Source organism: Amphiura filiformis, chromosome 2 (assembly GCF_039555335.1).
Source record: "Amphiura filiformis chromosome 2, Afil_fr2py, whole genome shotgun sequence".
Classification (NCBI taxonomy): domain Eukaryota; kingdom Metazoa; phylum Echinodermata; class Ophiuroidea; order Amphilepidida; family Amphiuridae; genus Amphiura; species Amphiura filiformis.
Window position 1 is genome coordinate 26,697,693 of NC_092629.1, and position 27,355 is coordinate 26,725,047.

Genomic DNA, 27,355 nt, shown 5'->3' on the forward strand with positions numbered 1-27,355 from the left:
GTCAATATCTATACATGCAGAGATCCATATGTTATTACAATTAACAATAGTCAATTAATTGATTTCATAAATAATATGGATCGACCAAGCATCGATGGTCGATCGAAAGATCGAACTGATTTGTTTCTATTGCCTTAAAGGGTGGGGGCCGGGGTGGCAAACTTTGACATATTGGTCTAACTGGTTTAAAATCTAAAACAACAGCACCCATCATCTCACGGGAAGAGGGAGATGAGGAGTGGGGCAGATATTACACTTAGGTGGCAGCTTGACCTCCAATGCCAGATATTGCACATTTGAACAGGCTCTTAGACCACACAGAAAATTAATCGTGAGACCCGCTTTTTTGATCAAAAAAACATGTTTATCAGCAAAAAATGTTTGGTTTCGGAACCGAAAACTGGGAAAGCTATCTCATTGTGGTACATATGCTGGTGCTGTTTACTTTGATAGCTTATGGTGGTAAAAGCGTGCTTGTGTTGTATACTGAAAGATAGCTCACAGTGTGCTATCTACTGAAGATGGTTAGCTCACGGTAGTACATGAGTGTGCTGTCTGCTGAAGATAGCTAGCTCATGGTGATACACTTGCCGGTGCTGTCTACTGAAGATAGCTAGCTCATGGTGGTACACATGCCGGTGCTGTCTACTGAAGATAGCTAGCTCATGGTTGTACACATGCGGGTGCTGTCTACTGAAGATAGCTAACTCACTGTGGTACACATGTGTGTACTGTCTACTGAAGAGAGCTTAGGGTTGTACACATGTGTGTGCTGCTTACTGAAGATAGCTCATGGTGGCCGGTGAAGTTAGCTAGCTCACTGTGGTACATGAGTGTGCTGTCTACTGAAGATGGCTAGCTCACAGTGGTACACATGCGGGTGTTGTCTACTGAAGATAGCTAGCTCATAGTGGTACACATGTGTGTGCTATCTACTGCAGATAGCTAGCTCATAGTGGTACACATGTGGGTGCTGTCTACTGAAGATAGCTAGCTTATGCTGGTACACACTTGTGTGTTGTCTACCGAAGATAGCTAGCTCATAGCTTTTTTTTTATAGTGGTACACATCTGGGTGCTGTCTACTGAAGACTCACTCTGGTACACGTGTGTGGGCTATCTACTGAAGATGGCTAGCTCATAGTGGTACACATGTGGGTGCTGTCTACTGAAGATAGCTTGCTCAATCTGGTACACGTGTGTGAGCTATCTACTGAAGACAGCTAGCACATAGTGGTACACATGTGGGTGCTGTCTACTGAAGATGGCTTACGGTTGTACACATGCGTGTACTGTCTATTACACTGGTACACACATGTTTGTTGTATACTGAAGATACTCATAGTGGTACACATGTAGGTGATGTCTACTGCAGATAGCTATCTCACACAGGTACACGCGTGTGTGTGCTGTCTACGGCAGGGGCGGATCCATTTTGCGACTAAAATGACTGCGGATGACTGCGACTAAAATGACTGCGGATCCTTTTTGCGACTAAAATGACTGCGGGACTGACGATACGCATGGCCCATCACTTTTTGTCACCGAAGTCCGATTAAGATGGACTCGGTGCTGACTATAACATCAATCCATGCATGCGTTAGTAATTGCGAGTCTCAAGTCTATAAAGTGTACGTGGACCAGTGTAAAATTTAAAATTTTGCAAATTGAGTTTGGGTCCTTTTTATTTAAAGCAATGATAATAGTGTCTCTCATCTCACCTAAGACAAGAAATGGATAAACAAGTGGCCGTTTTTACTTCTGATTGGGACACCTGTACACTTTATGTTGTAACTTTATGCAATAACTTAGTAATTAGGCCTACAATAATAATGGTCCACGAGTGGCTTTAATTGGGCCTTCATTTTTACATTTTACATTTTTACATGATTTCTGACTTTTTCCAACTAAAATTTCACACAATAATTGAGCCTTGAATTTGCAAGATTTTCCATTTTCAGGGTGAACACCCCAGTTGCCCTTTCCGCTTCTGCTTTGGACACCCGACACTTTATGTTTAAAGCAATTATTTACACAAAGTGAACACTTGTCTTCAATTGGGCCGTCATTTCACAATTTTGCTAGCTCTTGGCGGTACAAGTGTGTGTGTGTGTGCTGTCTACTGAAGATAGATAGCTCACGGTGGTACACATGCGGGTGCTGTCTCTACTGAAGATATCTCACGGTGGTACACATATGCATGTATTTTCTGCTGAAAATATGTGTGTGTGCTGTCCCCTGAAAACAGCTAGCACACGGTTGTACACATGCGTACCACCGTGAGTTATCTTCAGTAGACAGCACACGTATGTGTACCATCCTGAGCTATCTTCAGTTGATAACACAAACACACATGTACCACCATGAGCTAGGGAGAGCGTGGCGCAATGGTTAGGGTACTTGCTTTTAGTGCATGAGGTCCCGATCCCGGGGCCAATTCCCGGTGGTGGCGATTTGCTGGGATATTGACTTGGGAAAAAAAGTCTGAAATTAATTGGCAACCTCTGTAGATTAAATTCAGACTTCCGCTCTCCCCATGGTTCATTTAGAATTGGGTAAATTAATCATGAAAGTACTCCGTCCTTCGGAGGGGACGTTAAGCCGTCGGTCTCATGTGCAGAGAGCCATACCTGTACATGTATCTCGCAGTCAGATTCGAAAAGAGTAGGGTGTTAACCCCTGACTGTTCCCAACCCGTCCCGGTGTTCAAATGGACCCCAATGGAAATAAGCTTCAATAGAGGCTTTCTTGGGTTATCCAGGGTTGTCAAAAACCCGAACAAATCAAATCAAATCAAACGCTATCTTCAATAGACAGCACAGGCATGTGAACCACTCCACTGTGAGTTATCTTCAGTATACATTACATGCAGATATGTACCACCCTGAGCTTTCTTCAGTAGACAGTTACAGTCTACTGAAGATAGCTCATGGTGGTACACATAGCATACGTTTGCTGTCTACTGAAGATAGCAAGTTCACTGTGGTACATGCGTGTTTTGTCAACCGAAGATGGCTAGCTCCCAGGGGTACACATAATAATTATATGCATGTGCTGTCTACTGAAAACAAGTCATGGTGGTACATGGGTACGGGTGCTGTCTACTGAAGATAACTAGCTCATGGTTCCACAAAAATGCTTGTAATGTTGACTAAAGATAGCTAGCTCACGGTGATACACATAATATTGTGCTGCCCACTGAAGATAGCTAATTCACGGTGACACATGTGTGTGCTGTCTAATGAAGACAGCTAGCTCACGGTGGTACACATTCATAGTCTGTGTACTGAAGACAGCTTATGGTGGTACACCCCACACCCACTTGCACTTTGTGCAAACCCAATTAACTGTATTGACAGCAAATTATACAATAAGGTAGACTTTCCTGACTATGGATACTCTCACAAAATGAATCGGCCTCATCAATATAAACCATTATATTCCATAGGCCTACGTATGAGCGTGAAAACACATGCACACGACGCCAACCAGCAATACACGTAACACCCCTACCCCTATTTATTCTTTAAGGTTTGTCTTAACCCTGGAATATTATGGAAACTTTGGGACCTCATAGCTGCTAAATTGTTGGTCTAACCCTGGAATTATAGAAACTTTGGGACCTCATAACTGCTATATTGTTGGTCTAACCCTGGAATTATGGAACCTTTTGGGCCTCATAACTGTTACATTGTTGGTCTAAAGGTACGCATGTTTAGAAATATGGCAAAGACTTATACGCCATAAATGTATAATTTTTTTCAAACCAGATTTTTTGGCATATTTGTCATGTTTATACAACTTTCCCAACTTACACCTAATTAGAATCAGCCAAATTCCCCCTAAATCACAGTAGTTTAATAAGCGGCCAAGATAGATAGTAAGTGGGGATTCTAACTTCCTTTTTTACCTCAAAATTATGACCAGATATCTTCCTGACATATTTACTACTAATATTATTTCATTATTTATGACAAAGAACAAAACTAATATTTGACCGAAATCGTAAATTATGTCTTTAAATTAGAAGACAGTCTTTCCTTAAAAAAACAGCCCAACAACAGCATCACTTGCATATTGGTGTCTGTCATCAAGGGAAACATCAAGAGGATGTAGACTTATCTTTGCATGCAGGATACCCTAACGAAATCAAGACGATCAACGTGATCAAGGTAGACTTTCCCGACTGGATATATACTTTCACAAAACGAAATCAAGATGATCAACATGATCAAAGTAGACTTTCCCGACTCTGGAGCTCACAAAACTAAATCAAGAGGATCGAGATGTAGAATTTCCCGACTCTGGATGCCCTCACGAAACTAAATCAACATGATCAAAGTAGACTTTCCCGACTCTGGATGCCCTCACAAAACTAAATCAAGAGGATCGAGATGTAGAATTTCCCGACTCTAGATGCCCTCACGAAACTAAATCAAGAGGACCAAGGTAGACTTTCCCGACTCTGGATTCCCTCACAAAACTAAATCAAGAGGACCAATGTAGACTTTCCCGACTCTGGGTGCCCTCACAAAACTAAATCAAGAGGATCAAGGTAGACTTTCCCGACTCTGGATTCCCTCACAAAACTAAATCAAGAGGAGCAAGGTAGACTTTCCCGACTCTGGATGCCCTCACAAAACTAAATCAAGAGGAGCAAGGTAGACTTTCCCGACTCTGGATGCCCTCACAAAACTAAATCAAGAGGACCAAGGTAGACTTTCCCGACTCTAGATGCCCTCACAAAACTAAATCAAGAGGAGCAAGGTAGACTTTCCGACTCTAGATGCCCTTACAAAAATTAAATCGAGAAGATCAATGTAGACTTTCCCGAATCTGGATGCCCTCACAAGACTAAATCAAGAGGATCAAGGTAGACTTTCCTGAGTCTGGATGCCCTCACGAAACTAAATCAAGAGGAGCAAGGTAGACTTTCCCGACTCTGGATGCCCTCACAAAACTAAATCAAGAGGATCAAGAAAAGTAGACTTTCCCAACTTTGTGAGGCCTAGGTTTGGCGTATGCACGGGGGGGCAAAGATTTGTTGGCAGACCGAGAATTCAGCCGCATTTTTTGATACGCCGTTTGGAATTTAACCGGGGGCAGTAGGCCTATTGCACAACACCGGGGGGGGGGGGGGGCAGTTGACTTAGAAAGTGACCGGATGATGTGCGGACATCAGTTCCAAACAAGGGGTCTTTCGGTGAGAGCCTTTCCCGACTCTGGGTGCCCTCACAAAACTAAATCAAAAGGATCAAGAAAAGTAGATTTTCCCGACTCTAGATGGCCTCACAAAGCTAAATCAAGAGGACCAGGGTAGGGTAGACTTTGCCGACTCTGGGTGCCCTCACAAAACTAAATTAAGAGGATCAAGGTAGACTTTCCCGACTCTGGATGCCCTCACAAAACTAAATCAAGAGGATTAAGGTAGACTTTCCCGACTCTGGATGCCCTCACAAAACTAAATCAAAAGGATCAAGAAAAGTAGATTTTCCCGACTCTAGATGGCCTCACAAAGCTAAATCAAGAGGACCAGGGTAGGGTAGACTTTGCCGACTCTGGGTGCCCTCACAAAACTAAATTAAGAGGATCAAGGTAGACTTTCCCGACTCTGGATGCCCTCACAAAACTAAATCAAGAGGATTAAGGTAGACTTTCCCGACTCTGGATGCCCTCACAAAACTAAATCAAGAGGACCAAGGTAGACTTTCCCGACTCTGGATGCCCTCACAAAACTAAACTAAATCAACAAAAATACCTGAATTTTAAAGATTTATCTTTCACTCTTAGGCAATTTATAAACAATTGTAATTTTCGCTGGGGTCACTGAATATGCCTTTAAGAGGATCAAGATAGACTTTCCTGAGTCTGGATGTTTTGAGCTACTTCAAGATTTGATGACAACCAACAATGGAGCAGCATACAAAAAACCTAACTCGGCTGGCAATCAACTTATACTTAACCCCACCAGCAAATAAATAAACAAACGATTTTTTGGCCAGCCCTGAAAAAAAAAAAAAAAAGGGGGGGGGTACACGTAACTCTTTACAAGCCGGGGGGCGATATTTGGCACACAAATCACAATGCCTATGTTTGGCGTGTGCAGGGGGTGGGGGCAAATATTTGTTGGCAGACCGAGAATTCAACTTCCAGCATTTTTTGATACGCCGAGTGGAATTTTACCGGGGGGGGTAAGTAGGCTTATTGCACAACACCGGAGGCCAGTTGCCTTTGAAAGTGACGGGAATGTACGGACATCGGTTCCAAACTATAGGCTAGGGGTCAAGTTTCGGTGAGAGCCTAGACACCAAAAAGAGGGGCGCTCTCAAAAAGGGTTCGGACTGAGGAAAATAAAAACTGGGGCGTCTTTCCGTTAGCATGGGACAAATTTTGGGTCAAAATATAAAAGTTGATACAAAATTTTCAAAAAGGTCATCAAAATTGAAACTAAAAAAACAGCCTCGGTGAGAGATTAATCAGAAATTCATTTGTCCAAAATTCTTGAAAATAGGGAAGGTCTTTTGGTGACAAGAAAAAATGAGAGGTGTTCAGTTCATCAAAACAGTTGGTCATTAGGTGAGAGGGAGTTTAGAAATGGGGGTCAATGTATCCGCACATCCCCATGACCCATTTTAGACTTTTTAGTGAGACCCCCCCCCCCCCCCGGCTGGCTGTGAAGCTCTGTGGCGTGTCATACGACGAGCTATCCTAATAAAGGGTGATGGGCTGTTTTTACCACTCGGTGCCCCAAATCAAAATAAACCTGAATTTGCTGTCAAAGATTCACGATATTCGTCACAAAATCGTACGTTTTCACTGTTCAAACATTATAGCAAGTACGAAGGTATTGTATGTTTCCATTTCAAGTAGTTTATTTTATGTCAAGTTGCTGTATCAAGCTGTATTTCCACTATTGTTATTGTAAGTTAAGTAAGTAAGCTTAAAATTGGTTCCGAATTTTACACCAAAAATATTAAACACATCATACCTTAGCTAAAATACAGGTACATTTTACTATTTTACATTATCTTGCTGTATTTCAGCTTGAGTGCCATCGGTAGAAAACCCAGATTTTTTCTGAGAACAATACAAACACATAATGACATATCTATCATTTACACCCATGGAATGTGTGTCATCGGCCCTCAGACTGTACATGTAGGAACCCATGGATTTGACCCATGTATCTATCATTCAGGGACGCGAACTCGATGGCCCTCATTTTTATTCACCATGTTCATTGAAGTGAGAGAGAAATGAACACAATAGAAATTAGCATCTCATGAATGCGCTACCAATCTTTAGAAATAAGAAACCTGCCATATAAGGGAGTAATGATCATTTCATGGGATGGGTACATTTGTAAGAATATCATGATATGTATATTGAGTTGAGGGTCGCTTGCTCGAGAAGTCTAGCCAAGAATTTGCTCACCGATAGCTTCACATTCTAGGCCAGAGACCATTGCATTAAAAATCTAGTCGGATTCGCTGAAGCATGACACCGTGTAAAGCAACGGAAGTTCAGAAGTAAACACAGCCGATCACGACAGGCGATTGCAACAAAAATGTTGCTAAATTTACACTTCAGCAAAATTTTAGACTGTCCAAAATACGCAAATCTTGCTCAAAAGATACAGTTGACTCATCGAAATAACTTTCATCCAAATTTCAACATTAACAAAATAAATAACCTCCGGTGTAAAAAAGTGCGCCGCTGTCCGACCGAAAAACCATAGTAAAGTACTCTAGCATCGAATGCGTAACTATCGTGTGCAAATTTGAAGCTAGAGTTTTTGAGTTAAGGGTCGCTAAAAATTATGAAAAGCAATTCATCATAATGACAATTAATGATAATTATGAATATGATCATTATCTACTCCGGAATGTTAAGATGTTAATTTTCAACATTTGATGGAATTGAGTATCTTTTGAATTAAAAAGGTATTTTTAACAGTCTAAAATTTTTTGCAATTTTAGATGCAATTGCTTGTCGTAATCGGCTGTGTTTACTTCTGAACATCAATTGCTTTACATAGTGTCATGCTTCAGTGAATCCAACTAGATTTCAAATGCAATGGTCTTTAGCTTCGAATGTGAACCTATCGGTGAGATCAGTGTTCTAGCCATGCACAGAGTCTTCCCGACCGGCACTAAGCTTAAATATATTAGTCACCGACCGGCACAAAAAATCTTTGATATCACAGAAAATGCACAAGTTACAACCAAGATGTTGTGTTTTTTACATGCTGCAAGAGAACAGTTGAGATAAATTCGTCTGTGTAGGGAGGTTAAGAGATGAATTCGTCTGTGGTCAGTGTGTAAGAAGGGAGAACTGCTACACCACGGACAAATTCATCTCTTAATAGGCATGTCCACTAAAATTTGAAGTAGGGGAGATTGGGGTTAGTTGGAACGCGGGGTAAGTTGAAACATTGTATTTTTTTCTGACACAAACAATTAATTTGGTAAAATACTGGCACCTAGTAATAGGTATTAGTAAGGGTCATCCACCAAATTAGCAACAGCACTGATGCCCCACCAGTGTTGGCTTGGGAAAGGAATATCTGTTTTTTGACTTACTGACTAATTTTTATACCCCTCAGAAAAGGTGCATTATCTCCATGTTGTTTGAAGATTCAGGGGATTATTTTTTGAGTATCATAAGCACTAGTAGTAAGTCCCAGAATAATGTTAAATAAAAGTTTTATTGTATTCTTTATTTTGTGTAATGAACTTTGAAATGTAAAAATAGGCATCGGGGTTAGTTGAAACTTTTGAGGTGGGGTTAGTTGACACATGAAAATTGCATCTAAAAATTTGTAACATGTTTACCATTTCTTCAATATTGCTTTAATATGGTTAAAAAGCAATAATACAAGCAAAAAGTGCACACAGAAAGTACATTTTATAATATTTTAGGCTTCTCATATTTTGGTCCATGGTGACACACGTCACCTTGTGTCCAAAGTATTGACCCGCACTCCCACATATTTATTTATTCATTTTTTCACACTGATTGTATGTTAAAGGGTGCCTTCAAGGGAAGTATAACCCTAACAACACAATAATAATTATTTTGAAATTTTTACAAGCCGTGTTTCAACTAACCCCACCCTATGTTTCAACTTACCCCAGGGGTGGGGTTAGTTGAAACACTTTTTTTCAAATTTTCAAATTGGATTATATGAATAATCATAAGCAGGTCCAATAAAGTTTAAGGCTGTATTTGTAGCATGTATGTATATGTTTATACTGATATGGTTAGTGTTTCTTGAAAGTAATCGGTTTGCGTTAAAAAGACGATTTTGTGAAAAATGTTTCAACTAACCCCAATCTCCCCTACTTTTAAATTGATTCAGACCTAAAGTGTTGGCTGGGAATTGATGAAAGAAACATTTTGGCGTTTAAATCATTTTAATCGGACGTTTCATTCCAGAGATATGGCCTTTCGAATGTCACAGTTTTATATAGGGCTGCTAGAACATGTTAAAAAGTTTAAGTCTAAAATGGAATACTAACAGAAAGTACAATTTTAAGGTGCATTTTTCTCAATGTATTTTAACTAGCGTTATCTGGAACACTATATTTGCTTATAACCATATGAAAATAAGATCATCCTGAAAATTTAAACGATTTTGTTGATATACAACAAAAAATATAAGACCTCAAAACCCATGGTTTGTTTGGTGGAACCTCAAGTATGATCATAGACTATGCCATAGTCGAATTTTATTAAAAATATGTTATTACCGTAACCACTCGGGTATAAGCCCACCCCCCTAGATGGCAGATTTCACTTCAAAAATGCAGGTGGGCTTATAACCGGGGAAGGGTTAGTGCTTGAATTTAAAAATAAGAACAATCATCCCCCAATAGTATATATGCCCAATGTACCAGTAATTTCTATCATCTATGTCAATTTCTTAAAATTGTTAGTGTGGAATGTTAATCATCAACTGATATTTTTTTATATTTGTTCTTAAATATGAGAGCAAAGCATTGATTTGATTTAAGAACTTAGCCAAAATTTAGTACTGGGCTTATACCTGAGTGCACCCTTGTTCCCAGAATGTTTTGAAAATTAGGGGTGGGCTTATAGCGAAGGTGGGCTTATACCGGTGGTTACGGTATTAGTCATGATGAACCCATTTCGTTGAACTCAAAATTATACTGATGTTTATTAAAATTAAAGTATTCAATAGTAAAATGGTCATAAAGAGTTAAAAATATCAGACGATTAGTGACAATAAAAGTAATTGAATGCAACATTATCTTGCATAATTATAACGGCTCACTTTAATACTGAACAATTCTGATTTTGGAATCTACCAGTTTATTGATAGCGAACCCCGAAATTTCGACTATGAACTTTGAATTGTAAGCAGAACTTTACCCCCTGGACTTTGCTCTCTAAAAACACACTGTCAAGCATACTTGTTTATCAGTCCATTAACTACAAGTACTAAGCATGGACGCGCTAGATGTTTGATGAGAGATTAACTTTCGGCGTCAACACAAAAGCGCATAAATACCACAGACAGTTGTTTACGGTGTAGTTAATGGTAATGGCGCTGGCCCAGGCGATTTAAACCATAGCGAGGTATGGGCGACCAATCACAAGGCAGATACATTTAAAGATGCATTACATCATGGACAATTTTAGTTAGGCCAGAAATTGGCCTAACTCTCCATAGAGTCCCGTGTTAAAAATCTTAACCGCAAGCAGGGACAGACTTACATGTAGGTTTCAGTTTTCTACTGGCCCTCCGGGCCAGTGAAATGGCAAATCTAGTGGCCCTGCAATAAATTTACTGGCCCAGCTTTTTCAATATGTTCTACTAAAAAAAAACCCCAACTTTTGTTGGTGCTTTTGGGGAAAAATCTATATCAATTTTTAATCATTTATTTGTCATCATACAATGTGTATCATATCGCAAATATCAAAAAATAATATATGTAGACGATATGTCTGATGTGCACTCAGGCCCCACAAAAAATATGTGGAAACATCACTGTCCGAGCCCTTAAAGTCAAGCAAACCTTAACATTTTAATTTGTTTTGTACTGAATGTACTCAATGTAGAGAGTGTAGTCACTAACACAAGTTCAGTCAGTAGTCCTGCCTTTTTTAGTTCCAAAAGTTTCAAACTAGGCGGTATTTGCGGTATCGCTATCATCATCAGATATAATTATGTAGCGCATGGAAGAGCTAAGTAGTACATAGGCCTACTATCATCGTAAAAAGCGGCCGTATATTTCCAACTTACCATGCTTACTAGCAACGCAAGAATAAGAATATAAATATTATACAAAAAAAAAAAAACATTGAATAAAGATATAATTTTCAAGTGACAGTCAGAGCAGACAACTGTAAATATGACCATCACTGATATCTTGTCGCGTAAGTGTTATATCAGGCTCAAAAATCTTGTGGCCCGCCGGGCCAGCATTGTTGGAAGTGTACTGGCCCGACGCAAAATCCACTGGCCCCGGGCCACCGGGCCACAGCTTAAATCCGTCCCTGACCGCAAGGCAATGTCAGTAGTCCACTTGGGAAGCTAACAAACAGAGGGAGTAGGGTGACTGATCAGATGTGAAAATCTATCAATTGTGCACACATTAATTAAATCAGAGTTTTAAGCTTAAATACAATATCCAGAGTATGCACAATGGGCAAGTGGACTACGGGGTAGTCTAGTATGATCATAGATGGCTGCCATGGAAAATATCTCCAAAGAGGAGCTGAACAATAAGTGCCTTTTTTCAAATGAATAGCAGCAGTCTTAAACATTGTTCAATCTTTTAAGGTCAGCACATTTTATCTTGAAAATGATTATATTTCATCATGATATAAGTTTGGTAACACTAATCACTACCAATTTTCAGAAATTTGCTCCAACTCAAAGGTTATCTTTACTACATATACTGTGTGTGTGCATGGAAGCCATGATGTAGCATATCTAAAATGGACATGGTGGTGAGAAGTGCATAATTTGAGATGGGTTTCGGCAGGCTTAAACATTCTTTAATTTCTTAACATCCTGTACATTTTGTCTTCAAAAATAGTTAAATTTTATGAGTATGTAAGTTTGCTTGTCTGAATCAATCCAAATTCGGAGATAATTGTGTTTCAACATGTGATGCACAGAATGGTGTCACTTCAACCTGTTGTAGTTCTCATCTCATTAAATTTTTCTTTAAAAAAAGTTGATCTCTTCATAAAGGAAGGTCCTCTCTATTTACTGACCAATCAGGCAAAAGTTTAGTTAATGTTTTCTGGTGGAATCAGGAATTTCTTGAAACACCCTGATATAGGCCTACATTTGAATCACAACAAGTATGTACGCCATTTAACAGGCCTGGGATTTCCTGTATGAAATCGATCAGTTTCTTCATAGACAATACATTTGTGAGTGCACGCACACAGTAAATGAGAAGTCGTTCTAGTGGCAACTGTATTTACAGTGGGCATCCCTACTCTTAATCTCCCTACACGGACAAATTCATCTCTTAATCTCCCTCCTTACACAATTGTGCTGGGCTGCTGGCTATAACTGTGAGATAGAGTATCTCGAGACACGAGCTAGGATTAACCATATTCAGCAGAATTCAGCAGTCTTTCCACAAGATTGGTAGATTGTAAATCACCTCTAAATTCACTATGCAATATGGTCAGCTGAAGGTAGTGCAAATATTTTAGTTACTTGGTCATAACATTTTCCTGCAATTTAATTCCATCCAAATAAGCATGTCACCATCCCGGTCACCATCAGCTGAAAAGTCTGGTGATTTTCATTGTACCACAGTGACATGCAATGGCGTGGCGATAAAGATTCACCTTAAAAAAACCCAATGGTTTCAATAGAAGAAATTGATGACAAAGCACTTTTTGAAGGTTTTTCAGCATTTTAGCTGCTTTCAGTGTTTTTGTATATGGTCATTTTCACAGTAAAGGGTGTAACTTTTGATTTTTAGGGTCAAAATTTCAAACCACTTAAATATGTTTCTATTTACTGAAATCATGCATAGAAGCAACTTAAATTCCAGTAAAATAATGTTTCAAGGCTTAAACCTTTTGATTTCTAATAAAAATTTGACATTTCCATAACATTTTGGTTAACATCTAAGAAAAAATGTATTTTACATAACCTCAGAAAATTATGACATGAAAGCTGGAATACATGTGAAATCCCATTCCAAAGTAAGTCAACAAATATAAGTTAAATTTTATACCATGTTTTGCTATGTTTGTAATTGCAGTTTTGAAAATTTTTAACATCAAATGTCATTTACAATGGAAATTTCCAAACCTTAAACATATTTTTTAAGTTTTAATTGGGTTCCTAAAATAATTTGAATGTCTAACTTCATGTACAAATACTACTTGATAACAGGAACCTCCCAGCCAAGTTTCACAGAAATCAGAGTTATTTTTTAGAATTGGCAATTCAAGCGATTTGTGTTTCGGAGGCTTCAGTTAACAACACAGGTGATCATAAAAGTAAAATACATTGCTAACTACTACAAGTTGACATAAAAAAATAGGTAAAAATATCACAATTACCAATTTTCATGCTTTGCTTCTAAGTATTGAATTTCAGTTGTGACAAAAATTAAATTATCACAGCAAGTCATTTTTTTTTTTGTTTCGGAGGCTTCATGTTAACAATTGTTAAACTTTACAGAAGTAGTTTTTTTGAAAACAACAGTGTTGGGATCATCTAAGCTGTTATTTCCTTGTGTGTATTGAATCAATGATTCTATGCGGCAGATATTGTAGATTTATCACATGTTAATTTTTTCACCCATTTGTTAAGTGTGGTGTTAACTTGCATGTGAAGCCTCCGAAACAGGCTTTGTTGGATATCAGTATATTTTTCAAACATTAACCATAATATCAATTTTTTTTTTAATTTATGACATTCTGCACATATCAAGTAATAATTACAATGCAGATATCAGTATGAAACACACCAATTTAGATATGCATAGATGATAATTAATCTTATTGTTGTTTCGGAGGCTTCATTTGTTTCGGAGGCTTCAATTGTTAACGGAAAGTTTGTATTGGCTCCCATTTTCAAACGGTGATATACATGTATATCTCCACGATTTAATAACAAGTGACTTGAGGATCTACTTTGCTACACTTTGATAAATAGAATTGGATGAGCTCTTTTATTTATATTTGCCAAAGCTTGCTGAACAGTTTGTTTCGGAGGCTTCCAAAAAGTTAACGGAAAAACGGCTCTTTGAAGTCAAGATTTTATAAAAATTTTAAAAGCTTGCAAATCAACTAATTTTTGTTACCCATTTCAAGTTCAGATATGAACTGTTATGAATCAAGAAGAAGTGAAGAAATAACCAAGAATTATGAACCAAAGCTATACCCACAAAGTTTGTTAACAATTGTTAACGGAAAATCAAGCCTCCGAAACGACACATATCGAAGTCCGGTTCTCAAAAATACAGGGCTGTTCACAATTAAATCTAATGTAGCAGTGTTTACTGAACATATGACCGTACTTTCAGGATAAGAAAAATTATCCATGAACTAACTGAAGAAAACACAGGGTTTTACAAAAATGTTACTGTTTTTTATAGTTTTTCAAAATGGCAATATCACATACATTTAAGCCTGCTAAAACTGAACGCAGTAACTCCCAAAGATGATTATGCTACCCAAGGTAGCTGCTAACTAGATGACTTATATGGCCAAAAATCATGGAATTCTGTCGCTTTATTAGAACACTACGGATCAAAATGTTAAAAATCCAAAGTTACACCCTTTACCGTGAAAATGACCATATGTTTTCAGTTTTTTTCAGCCTATTTCTGAATCAAATTAACAGAAAATTAAAAAAAAACATGGTTTTCAGTGTTTTTTTCAAGACCAGTTTTCATGCCTGTAGACAACATGCTGATCCAGACTGAGACTAGCTGCAATCAAATGAATTATGGAGTCTGGGGAACGGTTTGAATTGTGAGGCAAGAGAGAATTTGGGGGGCCTAGGGAATGGTTGTCAGACCTGAAAAGGGGGGTAATGAGGTCACCGCCACGGCACATACCCGTAGAATAGCTGTGACATGTGAGTACTCCCCTCCCCGGCATAGGGCTTATTAATAAAAAGTTCAAGTATTAAGTGACTTGGAAAAACCTGTTCTCCTGGCGGATGGACCTTCCAGGTAGGGTTTGTAGTTTGGGCATTTTTGCGGGCCTTTTTGGTTGTTTTTCAAATGAGGCCTATCCTAAAAAAATCACCACAATCTGTAAAAAAAAATTCCAATTTTTTTCACTTGCATCGCTCACCTTTTTCAGTCAAAATCAATCTACTTTTGCACACAAACAAACCCGCCTGATTTTACATGCATTATATAGCAGCAACAACCAAAAATCTCCAAAACATAAATCAGTTGGGCCCATAGAAGAGGTTTTGGTATTTGCTATGTGTTGTTTCTTTAAACATTTTTGGGCAATGTGAATTTGTTGTTTTTTCCCCATGGATCTAAATGTGACAACACCACAGTGCAATGAAAAAATTAAATAAATATAAAATATGTATTAATAAACCGCTACTCCCATCAAAGAAGATTTCAGTAAGCTCCTCCACCCTATGCAGGGCCCATTGGGGTATGGAGCTGCCAGTTTTCTTTCTGATTTTGACATGAACAATCATGTTTATTTGTGTATTTCCAAAGCCTTTACCTGGCAGTCAAATTTTCGGGGAACAGCTGCACACCGAGTTCTCTGAAAGGTAAACAGAGCTGTCAAACCGGCTCTAAGTACTGCAACCCTAGTGTTCACGCTATCGATATTGTGTGTTGTCGCAGTATGCCGAAGCATCTGTAAGGTTATCAATGTGCAGGCACAGTTTCCTGAAATACGGGCTGTATTTTATCTACAAGAAAATCCTTTAAAAAGAGCGACACCAGCGTTATTTGTTTATTTATTTCATTTTTTAAACATTTTTCCGCAATCTATGGAAAAAATGCTGAAAAAGGGCAGTTTTTAAAGCTATGCGTGCAGGAGACAAATGTTTGTTTTTTTCTTTGGCCTTGGCTCTGTTGTGTTTTCCGTATGTAATTCTTGACTGTTGATGTTTGTACATTGCAGATCTACATCTAGATTTCATAAGTTGCAAGTATCAGTGAATTGATTGCCAACATGTCAGACAGTTCAGAAGATGAGTGCCCTGAGCTGGTTCCAGTGTCTACAAAGAAGATACCAGTCACAATCATAACTGGATTTCTAGGCAAGTCTTGGGTGAGGGCCTGGGTGTGGGGGGCAGTGGTGTAGGCAGGCATGTCAGACAGTTCAGAAGATGAGTGCCCTGAGTTGGTTCCAGTGTCTACAAAGAAGATACCAGTCACAATCATAACTGGATTTCTAGGCAAGTGTTGGGTGAGGGCCTGGGTGAGGGGGGCAGTGGTGTAGGCAGGCATGTCAGACAGTTCAGAAGATGAGTGCCCTGAGTTGGTTCCAATGTCAACAAAGAAGATACCAGTCACAATCATAACTGGGTTTCTAGGCAAGTCTTGGGTGAGGGCCTGGGTGTGGGGGGCAGTGGTGTAGGCAGGCATGTCAGACAGTTCAGAAGATGAGTGCCCTGAGCTGGTTCCAGTGTCAACAAAGAAGATACCAGTCACAATCATAACTGGGTTTCAAGGCAAGTCTTGGGTGAGGGCCTGGGTGTGGGGGCAGTGGTGTAGGCAGGCATGTCAGACAGTTCAGAAGATGAGTGCCCTGAGCTGGTTCCAGTGTCAACAAAGAAGATACCAGTCACAATCATAACTGGGTTTCTAGGCAAGTCTTGGGTGAGGGCCTGGGTGTGGGGGGCAGTGGTGTAGACAGGCATGTCAGGCAGTTCAGAAGATGAGTGCCCTGAGCTGGTTCCAGTGTCAACAAAGAAGATACCAGTCACAATCATAACTGGGTTTCTAGGCAAGTCTTGAGTGAGGGCCTGGGTGAGGGGGGGGGCAGTGGTGTAGGCAGGCATGTCAGACAGTTCAGATGATGAGTGCCCTGAACTGGTTCCAGTGTCAACAAAGAAGATACCAGTCACAATCATAACTGGTTTTCTAGGCAAGTCTTGGGTGAGGGCCTGGGTGAGGGGGGCAGTGGTGTAGACAGGCATGTCAGGCAGTTCAGAAGATGAGTGCCCTGAGTTGGTTCCAGTGTCAACAAAGAAGATACCAGTCACAATCATAACTGGGTTTCTACGCACGTCCACAACGTTATTATTATGTCAGATGAAATTCAATAGTAGATCAGTAAACTACATTCTATCCTTCGATATGAAACAATCAAATTTTGACGATTTTGAAATTTTGACAATTTTTTATTTTTTTTTACGTAATTACGGAATTGCCTGGGTTGAAACTGAATTTCTAGGCAAGTCTCAGGTGAGGGCCTGGGTGAGGGGGCAGTGGTGTGTCAGGCAGGCATGTCAGACAGTTCAGAAGATGCATGAGTGCCCTGAGCTTGTTCCAGTATCAACAAAGAACCATAACTGGGTTTCTAGGCAAGTCTTGGGTGAGGGCCTGGGTAAGGGGGGGCAGTGGTGTAGGCAGGCATGTCAGACAGTTCAGAAGATGAGTGCCCTGAGCTGGTTCCAGTGTCAACAAAGAAGATACCAGTCACAATCATAACTGGGTTTCTAAGTAAGTCTTGGGTGAGGGCCTGGGTGAGGGAAGCAGTGGTGTAGGCAAGCATGTCAGACAGTTCAGAAGATGAGTGCCCTGAGCTGGTTCCAGTGTCAACAAAGAATATACCAGTCACAATCATAACTGGGTTTCTACGCAAGTCTTGGGTGAGGGCCTGTGTGAGGGGGGCAGTGGTGTAGGCAGGCATGTCAGACAGTTCAGAAGATGAGTGCCCTGAGCTGGTTCCAGTGTCAACAAAGAAGATACCAGTCACAATCATAACTGGGTTTCTAGGCAAGTCTTGGGTGAGGGCCTGGGTGAGGGGCAGTGCAGTGTAGACAGGCATGTCAGGCAGTTCAGAAGATGAGTGCCCTGAGCTGGTTCCAGTGTCAACAAAGAAGATACCAGTCACAATCATAACTGGGTTTCTAGGCAAGTCTTGAGTGAGGGCCTGGGTGAGGGGGGGGCAGTGGTGTAGGCAGGCATGTCAGACAGTTCAGATGATGAGTGCCCTGAACTGGTTCCAGTGTCAACAAAGAAGATACCAGTCACAATCATAACTGGTTTTCTAGGCAAGTCTTGGGTGAGGGCCTGGGTGAGGGGGGCAGTGGTGTAGACAGGCATGTCAGGCAGTTCAGAAGATGAGTGCCCTGAGCTGGTTCCAGTGTCAACAAAGAATATACCAGTCACAATCATAACTGGGTTTCTACGCAAGTCTTGGGTGAGGGCCTGGGTGAGGGGCAGTGGTGTAGGCAGGCATGTCAAACAGTTCAGGAGATGCATGAGTGCCCTGAGCTGGTTTCAGTGTCAACAAAGAATATACCAGTCACAATCATAACTGGGTTTCTACGCAAGTCTTGGGTGAGGGCCTGGGTGAGGGGGCAGTGGTGTAGGCAGGCATGTCAGACAGTTCAGAAGATGAGTGCCCTGAGCTGGTTCCAGTGTCAACAAAGAAGATACCAGTCACAATCATAACTGGGTTTCTAAGTAAGTCTTGGGTGAGGGCCTGGGTGAGGGAAGCAGTGGTGTAGGCAAGCATGTCAGACAGTTCAGAAGATGAGTACCCTGAGCTGGTTCCAGTGTCAACAAAGAATATACCAGTCACAATCATAACTGGGTTTCTACGCAAGTCTTGGGTGAGGGCCTGGGTGAGGGGGGGGCAGTGGTGTAGGCAGGCATGTCAGACAGTTCAGAAGATGAGTGCCCTGAGCTGGTTCCAGTGTCAACAAAGAAGATACCAGTCACAATCATAACTGGGTTTCTAGGCAAGTCTTGGGTGAGGGCCTGGGTGAGGGGGGCAGTGGTGTATACAGGCATGTCAGGCAGTTCAGAAGATGAGTGCCCTGAGCTGGTTCCAGTGTCAACAAAGAAGATACCAGTCACAATCATAACTGGGTTTCTAGGCAAGTCTTGAGTGAGGGCCTGGGTGAGGGGGGGCAGTGGTGTAGGCAGGCATGTCAGACAGTTCAGATGATGAGTGCCCTGAACTGGTTCCAGTGTCAACAAAGAAGATACCAGTCACAATCATAACTGGTTTTCTAGGCAAGTCTTGGGTGAGGGCCTGGGTGAGGGGGGCAGTGGTGTAGACAGGCATGTCAGGCAGTTCAGAAGATGAGTGCCCTGAGCTGGTTCCAGTGTCAACAAAGAAGATACCAGTCACAATCATAACTGGGTTTCTAGGCAAGTCTTGAGTGAGGGCCTGGGTGAGGGGGGGGGGCAGTGGTGTAGGCAGGCATGTCAGACAGTTCAGATGATGAGTGCCCTGAACTGGTTCCAGTGTCAACAAAGAATATACCAGTCACAATCATAACTGGGTTTCTACGCAAGTCTTGGGTGAGGGCCTGGGTGAGGGGGCAGTGGTGCAGGCAGGCATGTCAAACAGTTCAGGAGATGCATGAGTGCCCTGAGCTGGTTTCAGTGTCAACAAAGAATTATAACTGGGTTTCTAGGCAAGTCTTGGGTGAGGGCTTGGGTGAGGGGGTAGTGGTGTAGGCAGGCATGTCAGACAGTTCAGAAGATGAGTACCCTGAGTTTGTTCCTGTATCAACAAAGAATCATAACTGGGTTTTAAGGCAAGTCTTGGGTGAGTGCCTCGGTGAGGGCCTGGGTGAGGGGGCAGTGGTGTAGGCAGGCATGTCAGACAGTTCAGAAGATGCATGAGTGCCCTGAGCTTGTTCCAGTATCAACAAAGAATCATAACTGGGTTTCTAGGCAAGTCTTGGGTGAGGGCCTGGATGAGGGGGCAGTGGTGTAGCCAGGCGTGTCAGACAGTTCAGAAGATGCATGAGTGCCGTGAGCTGGTTCCAGTGTCAACAAAGAAGATATCAGTCCCAATGGGGTCTCTCTCGCTATTCGAAGGTCCGCCATTCGAAGGTTCGATATTCGAAGGTTCGCTTTTCGAAGCGTGTAATTTTACCATTCGCTATTCGAATGTAATTAAAGGTTCGATATTCAAAAACGGTTCTCTATTACGAAGGTTCTCTATTCGAAAATTCCCAAAACACAAACAGGTTCTCTATTCCGAAAATAAAAGGTTCTCTATTCGAATATGAAAAAGGTTCTCTATTCGAATATTCAAATATGGGTCCTCTATTCGAAAACGAATAAAGGTTCTTTATTCGAAACAAGTCACCGTGTTCTCTACTCGAATATGAAAAATGGTTCTCTATTCCAAATACCAATTCCGCTTTACAATGTGTCATGTGTTTTTTTTTTTTTTTTACTTTGAGTTCTTCTAATTATTTGTAAAAGTAGAGAACAGTTTGAGGTTTGTAACTGTGGAGTCTGCAACGTTTTGCACGTGAAGAACAATAGAAAATTAGCTACTTTGCATACAATTTGCATATAAGGTAGTCACCTCACCGTCATCATGCATGGTCATCAAGTATTGCCAATCAGTCGAACTGAAAATTCAACATAATTTTACCATTATGTAGGCCTACATCCAGTGTCACCGACAAAGGGGGGTAACCGGGTGCGTTATCCGGGGGCCCAGGGGGCCCGTAAAAAGTGAAGAAAACATACCTTACTATGGGGCAGTACAAGCAAAGAAAAGGGACCTCAGGGGCCCGTAAAAGGTAAAGAAAAGATACCTTGTTTTAGGGCCTACGGGCCAACAAAGGTCTCTTTTCTTGTCCATTAGGCCTAGGTATCTCTTCTTTGCTTTTTACGGGCCCTCCGAGGTCTCTCTTTTTATGGGTCCATCTTTTCTTTGCTTATTAAGCTGTTTTACAATTACATACTCACTAAAGCTCTCTTCTTTCCTTTTCGGGCCTCATTTCGAATAAAGAACCTGTTTTGATTTTGGTAGGGAGAACCCTTTTTTCATATTCGGAATAGAGACTCTTTTTACATATTCGGAGTAGAGAACACGGTGACTTATTTCGGAATAAAGAACCTTCTTTCGTTTTCGGAATAGAGAACCCATTTTTCATATTCGGAATAGAGAACCCTTTTTCATATTCGGAATAGAGAACCTTTTCTGTTTTCGGAATAGAGAACCTTCGTAATAGAGAACCTTCTTAATTTTTGGAATAGTGAACCTTCGGAATAGCGAACCTTCGGAATAGCGAACCTTCGGAATAGCGAAGTTCTCCCGTCCCAATCATAACTGGATTTCTAGGCAAGTCTTGGGTGAGGGCCTGGGTGAGGGGGCAATGGTGTAGGCAGGCATGTCAGAGAGCCCTGAGCTTGTTCCAGTATCAACAAAGAATCATAACTGCTCCAGTGTCAACAAAGAAGATACCAGTGTGATGTGCCCTGAGTAATTTGATTTAATTTAATTATTTAACTTTGTTTACAAGCTGAAAGTATTTCATGAGATGGGAAACCCCTTATGCGTGCAAGACAATGGTGTGGAAAGTCATTTTGGTATTCCCCCAAATTATTGTAAACAAAGTCAGATCTATGTTTGGAACTTGGAAATCCCCAGTTCAGTATATTGCACCATAGTCAGAAACCCCCCAGGAAGTGATGTAATGTGAAAGGTGAATGTGTATAATTAATATTGGGAAATCCCAAGATTGCAGCAATGTTGTGAAAATGTGATTGAAGTAATGGTTTATTAATAGATGATGGGTTTTTTGCATGAGTACTGATATAAAAAGCTGGAGGCTTTTGTTGGGACTTTACAGAATGCTGTGGGAGATTGAGAAACTCCACATGTGTGCGATGGTCTTCATGCTTCAAAAAAGAAGTACATTTTAACCAGTTTATATAGCCAATAATTGAGCTAATTTTAATACAGCAACGAAGAAGACAGCGAGCACACAAAAGTGCTCTTCCTCATCAAAGGATTAAAAGTTCTTTTGTCAAATTGCTGGAGTTTGCTGGGTTTGTGAAGGCCACGCATCTGTCAAAAAACAGCGGAGCTGTGTTAAAGAAACCTGTTCCCTGGGAAAAGAGTGATCGGTGAAAGAAACACTATTTGTGGAGATAGCAGCGCAAAGGAGTTATAATCATGATCAGAGGAAGCACCATCATTTTCGTATGAGGATTTTATACGCAAGGATTTATAAATGCAAGTGTACTATGGACTTCGCTGATTTTCGCAGGACAAGTGAATAAGGATATATTACATCAGTCGTCCAGAACATTGCAAGAACTCTAGAATCACCAACAAGAAGACCGCTGGTTAAGTACCGATAGAGTAAAACTGATTGTGTGATTTTAGTGTATATTGTTGTTATATGTACCAAGCATACTTTGTTTTCAATTAAAGACTTAGATTATGTTAGCTTAATCAAACAGTGTATTTGTGTTGTGCATTCGTGTGAGTTCGGGTAAAAGGTGATTTTGGCCTTGAGTCAAGTACGACTCATAACACCAGTCACAATCATAACTGAGTTTCGAGGGGGAAGTGCACATCCCCTTCACTCTGTATATCAGCGGGTAGGCATGTTTGACTTTCAATTAGGTTTCAGGTCTTTCAGAGACGATCAGCACAACCTCCTGAGTACTATTTTTTTCATCATTTGCATTATATAAAGTGCTGTTGTTATTTTTTCCTATGTTGCCATAGCAACCATCAAGGAAAAATTGCTCTCCAAATTCAATGTTGGACAAAGTCATGTTGTCAACAGGTTTACAATGTATGAGATGCTCCTACATTGACAAATGAGGGGGATACCAAGTGGAGCCTTCATACTATTGGTTATTCAATGTTGGACAAAGTCATGTTGTCAACAGGTTTACAATGTATGAGACCCTCCAACATTGACAAATGAGGGGGATACCAAGTGGAGCCTTCATACTATTGGTTATTCAATGTTGGACAAAGTCATGTTGTCAACAGGTTTACAATGTATGAGACGCTCCAACATTGACAAATGAGGGGGATACCAAGTGGAGCCTTCATACTATTGGTTATGAAATGTTGGACAAAGTCATGTTGTCAACAGGTTTACAATGTATGAGACCCTCCAACATTGACAAATGAGGGGGATACCAAGTGGAGCCTTCATACTATTGGTTATTCAATGTTGGACAAAGTCATGTTGTCAACAGGTTTACAATGTATGAGACGCTCCAACATTGACAAATGAGGGGGATACCAAGTGGAGCCTTCATACTATTGGTTATTCAATGTTGGACAAAGTCATGTTGTCAACAGGTTTACAATGTATGAGACCCTCCAACATTGACAAATGAGGGGGATACCAAGTGGAGCCTTCATACTATTGGTTATGAAATGTTGGACAAAGTCATGTTGTCAACAGGTTTGTGAGACCCCCCTCCAACAGGTATACAATGTATGAGACCCTCCAACATTGACAAATGAGGGGGATACCAAGTGGAGCCTTCATACTATTGGTTATGAAATGCATTTGAATTGTTTTGACTGATTGTAGTAGCACTAACATTTGATTATTTATATCTTTCATTCTTACCAGGAGCTGGCAAGACGACTTTGTTGAACTACATCCTGACAGAACAACACAACAAGAAAATTGCTGTTATACTCAATGAATTTGGTGAAGGTATGCATGTATACACTTATGTAGTAACTGTGTAATAGGCCCCTTTCCCTAATAAGCGCCCTTAAACAGAGTTTTACGAATAATGAATGTGTAAGTTCCCCCTTTTCAATGCACCTGTACAACAAAATTCCATCAAATTTATGAATGAATTATCTTCCAAGATAAGATGTTAAAGCAGCAGAGGATCGATTATTATTAGGGTCTGTATACACTATGCTGTACCTTTGAAGGCAGGGTATTAAAGCAGTATATGCTGAGAGAATTGCAACAGAGTCCTTGATGATAAGCATAATGAATACTTAGGGCTCTCATCAGGGTTAGGGTCTGTGTACACTATGCCATACTGAGTCTATGTGCAGAGCTGCTGTACCTTTGCAGGCAGGTATTAAAGCTGTATATGCTGAGAGAATTGCAACAGAGTCCTTGATGATAAGCATAATGAATACTTCAGGGTTCTCATCAGGGTTAGGGTCTGTGTATACTATGCCATACTGAGTCTATGTGCAGAGCTGCTGTACCTTTGCAGGCAGGTATTAAAGCTGTATATGCTGAGAGAATTGCAACAGAGTCCTTGATGATAAGCATAATGAATACTTCAGGGTTCTCATCAGGGTTAGGGTCTGTGTATACTATGCCATACTGAGTCTATGTACAGAGCCGCTGTTCATTTGAAGGCAGGGTATTAAAGCTGTATATGCTGAGAGAATTGCAATAGAGTCCTTGATGATAAGCATAATGAATACTTCAGGGTTCTCATTAGGGTTAGAGTCTGTGTACACTATGCCATACTGAGTCTATGTGCAGAGCCGCTGTACATTTGAAGGCAGGGTGTTAAAGCTGTATATGCTGAGAGAATTGCAACAGAGTCCTTGATGATAAGCATAATGAATACTTAGGGCTCTCATCAGGGTTAGGGTCTGTGTACACTATGCCATACTGAGTCTATGTGCAGAGCCGCTGAACCTTTGAAGGCAGGTATTAAAGCTGTATATGCTGAGAGAATTGCAACAGAGTCCTGGATGATAAGCATAATGAATACTTCAGGGTTCTCATCAGGGTTAGGGTCTGTGTACACTATGCGATACTGAGTCTATATGCAGAGCTGCTGTACCTTTGAAGGCAGGGTATTAAAGCTGTATATGCTGAGAGAATTGCAACAGAGGATTGATGATAAGCATAATGAATACTTCAGGGCTCTCATCAGGGTTAGGGTCTGTGTACACTATGTCATACTGAGTCTGTGTGCAGAGCTGCTGTACCTTTGAAGGCAGGGTATTAAAGCTGTATATGCTGAGAGAATTGCAACAGAGTCCACGATGATAAGCATAAATACTCCAGGGCTCTCATCAGGATTAGGGTCTGTGTACACTATGCCATACTGAGTCTGTGTGCAGAGCCGTCGTACGTTTCAGGGCAGGGTATAAAGCTGAATGCTGAGAATTGCAACAGAGTCCTTGATGATAAGCATAATGAATACTTCAGGCCTCTCATCAGGGTTAGGGTCTGTGTACACTATGTCATCCTGAGTCTATGTGCAGAGCCGCTGTACCTTTGAGGGCAGGGTATAAAGCTGTATATGCTGAGAGAAGTGCAACAGAGTCCTTGATGATAAACGTAATGATAAGCATATGGGTCTGTTTACACTATGCCATACTGAGTTGCTTACACATAGTGAAACAATCTAGTGATACACATTTTTGTTCCCTTTATACAATACTGAGATGTTGTTTTCTTGTTCACATATATACAGGCACTGCCATTGAGAAATCAATGTCTATTGGCCAATCAGGTGAGCTGTATGAAGAGTGGTTGGAATTACGAAATGGATGCCTATGCTGCTCTGTCAAGTAAGATGTCAAAGGTCATTCTTATGATTAATCATGATAGAATAATGTGAATGTTACAGTAAAGGAAAATAAATATTGTCATGTGAGTGCAATGGCTGCCACATGAAATCGCATTTGCAGAGGGATGCAAAACACTTGACAAATGTTTAGGCCTACCTGATGAGGCATTGGGGTTTGAGAGTGTTCATCAGGTGATGAAAATTGCTCCTGGAAGCATCTCAAACCCCATTACCCCACAAGATTTAATTCATCAACAATGTGCACATTTTAAGTGACAAAAGGCATGACTTTCTTACACTCACATGATGAATACTTATACCATATCACAACTCTGCAGAAGAGTTACACAAGTCATGTGAATCAGCCCTGTTAGGCCACACTCACCAGCAATCACATGTGGAGGTGTCTGATCAGTGATCACAGGTGTGCTACCAACATGGCTTGGGGGGGGGGAACAACTGATGTTAACACACTATAAGTGTGCTAACATTATTTTCCTTGAATGTAGCTTTTAAAATATGTTTGCCCTTGTCCCAATTTCCTGACAAAGCAATGAGTAACTCCAGGCTATTTCCAGTGGTGGTCCTGAGCTTAAACTCAGGAAACCTCAAGATAACAGGAGCAGCACAATTTCAATGCGAAACGCTGGTAAATCCACTTCAATCTCTGAACAGAGAGCTCTGTCCTGAACCACTCCATTAATAACTGAAGATACTCTAATTGCCTTATTAATAATGGTCCTTAGTAGGATAGGCTTTTACAACAGGAGTTCATATTTACAACTATTACATGGGTGTGAAATCTCCTCTTTTTAAGCTGAATTCCTCTTTTTTGGAAATTTTAGCTTTTTCTTTTCTTTTCAGCCCATTTTGAGCATATTTCAGTGCTTTTCCTCTTTTTTGAATAAAGTTCCTCTTTTTTCAATAGAGGTCACTCACACCCCTGCTATTAGTAAGTTTAGTGGGGTCAGGAGTAGCTATGACTTCTTCAGGACAAAGTACCTAAAAATGAGACATGTAGGCTGCCCTTGCCTACTGATGGCTCTGAAAAGAGCCGTTCACTGAATAGAGAACAAGCAGACCTGACCTATCTGCTAATGTTAAATTTTTTGGGAGGGTTTCTGCTTCTGCTCTTAGGTCTTATACTGGCTGGGCTCGATTAGAGTATGATGCCAGGCTTGTGCAGGGGTATGAGGTTTACTGATAAAGTTCCTGTTTGAAGGTGTTAAATCATGTTTCATTTACAACAGTGTTGTCAAGGGCATTCCACTCCAGGACTCGTGCTGGATCAGTGCCTGGAATTGCTGGAAAGTTTCTGAGTTTTACAGAGTTTTAAAGAGTTCTTTTTGTTACACTGTTCCAATTTTCTGAGTTTCTGCTGCAGAACTGGTACTGGATCAGTGACTAACAGTACTGGAACCCATTTGTTCTCTACTCTCGACTCTGTCCAGCGCTGCAAATGTAACCGGATGCTCTTATTTTTGTTAGGGCTAGTATTACATGTGTGACTGCAATTTTCAAAAAAATAACATAAGTACCTTAAAGAAAAGATGTTGTGTAGCCATATAATGTGTAAAAGCAGAGTAAGGCATGCTGAGATGTTGATGCTTCTTGGGGCTCATGCTGGAGATAATACGTTTGCATGATTAAGTCAACTACAGACATAGTTCACTTCTAATAAATTAACGCCCCGGGGGCATTAAGCCTAATGCTACTATACCATACAAAACCATACAGCACAAAGTCACTTCAAGACCATGCATCCCATGTGATCCAATTGCATAATTCTGCCAAACTACATATAGGCACGAAACTATTGGCTGGGCCACAGTCACACGTGTGCCCGCCTATGCCCGGTCTACTAGTTGGCACCCGAGGTGTCGTTGG

General features: G+C 40.7%; 1 protein-coding gene across 1 annotated transcript in view; it reads left to right on the forward strand.

Moving 5' to 3' along the window:
• The window catches only part of LOC140146039 (zinc-regulated GTPase metalloprotein activator 1-like), a 191,864-nt gene that overhangs the window by 6,350 nt on the left and 158,159 nt on the right, over window positions 1-27,355 (forward strand). Inside the window, exons 2-3 of the mRNA XM_072167781.1 lie at window positions 23,536-23,622; window positions 25,373-25,469. Of these exons, the coding sequence (XP_072023882.1) occupies window positions 25,393-25,469 (77 nt within the window). The 5' untranslated portion in view covers window positions 23,536-23,622; window positions 25,373-25,392. The remainder of the gene's footprint in view (window positions 1-23,535; window positions 23,623-25,372; window positions 25,470-27,355) is intronic.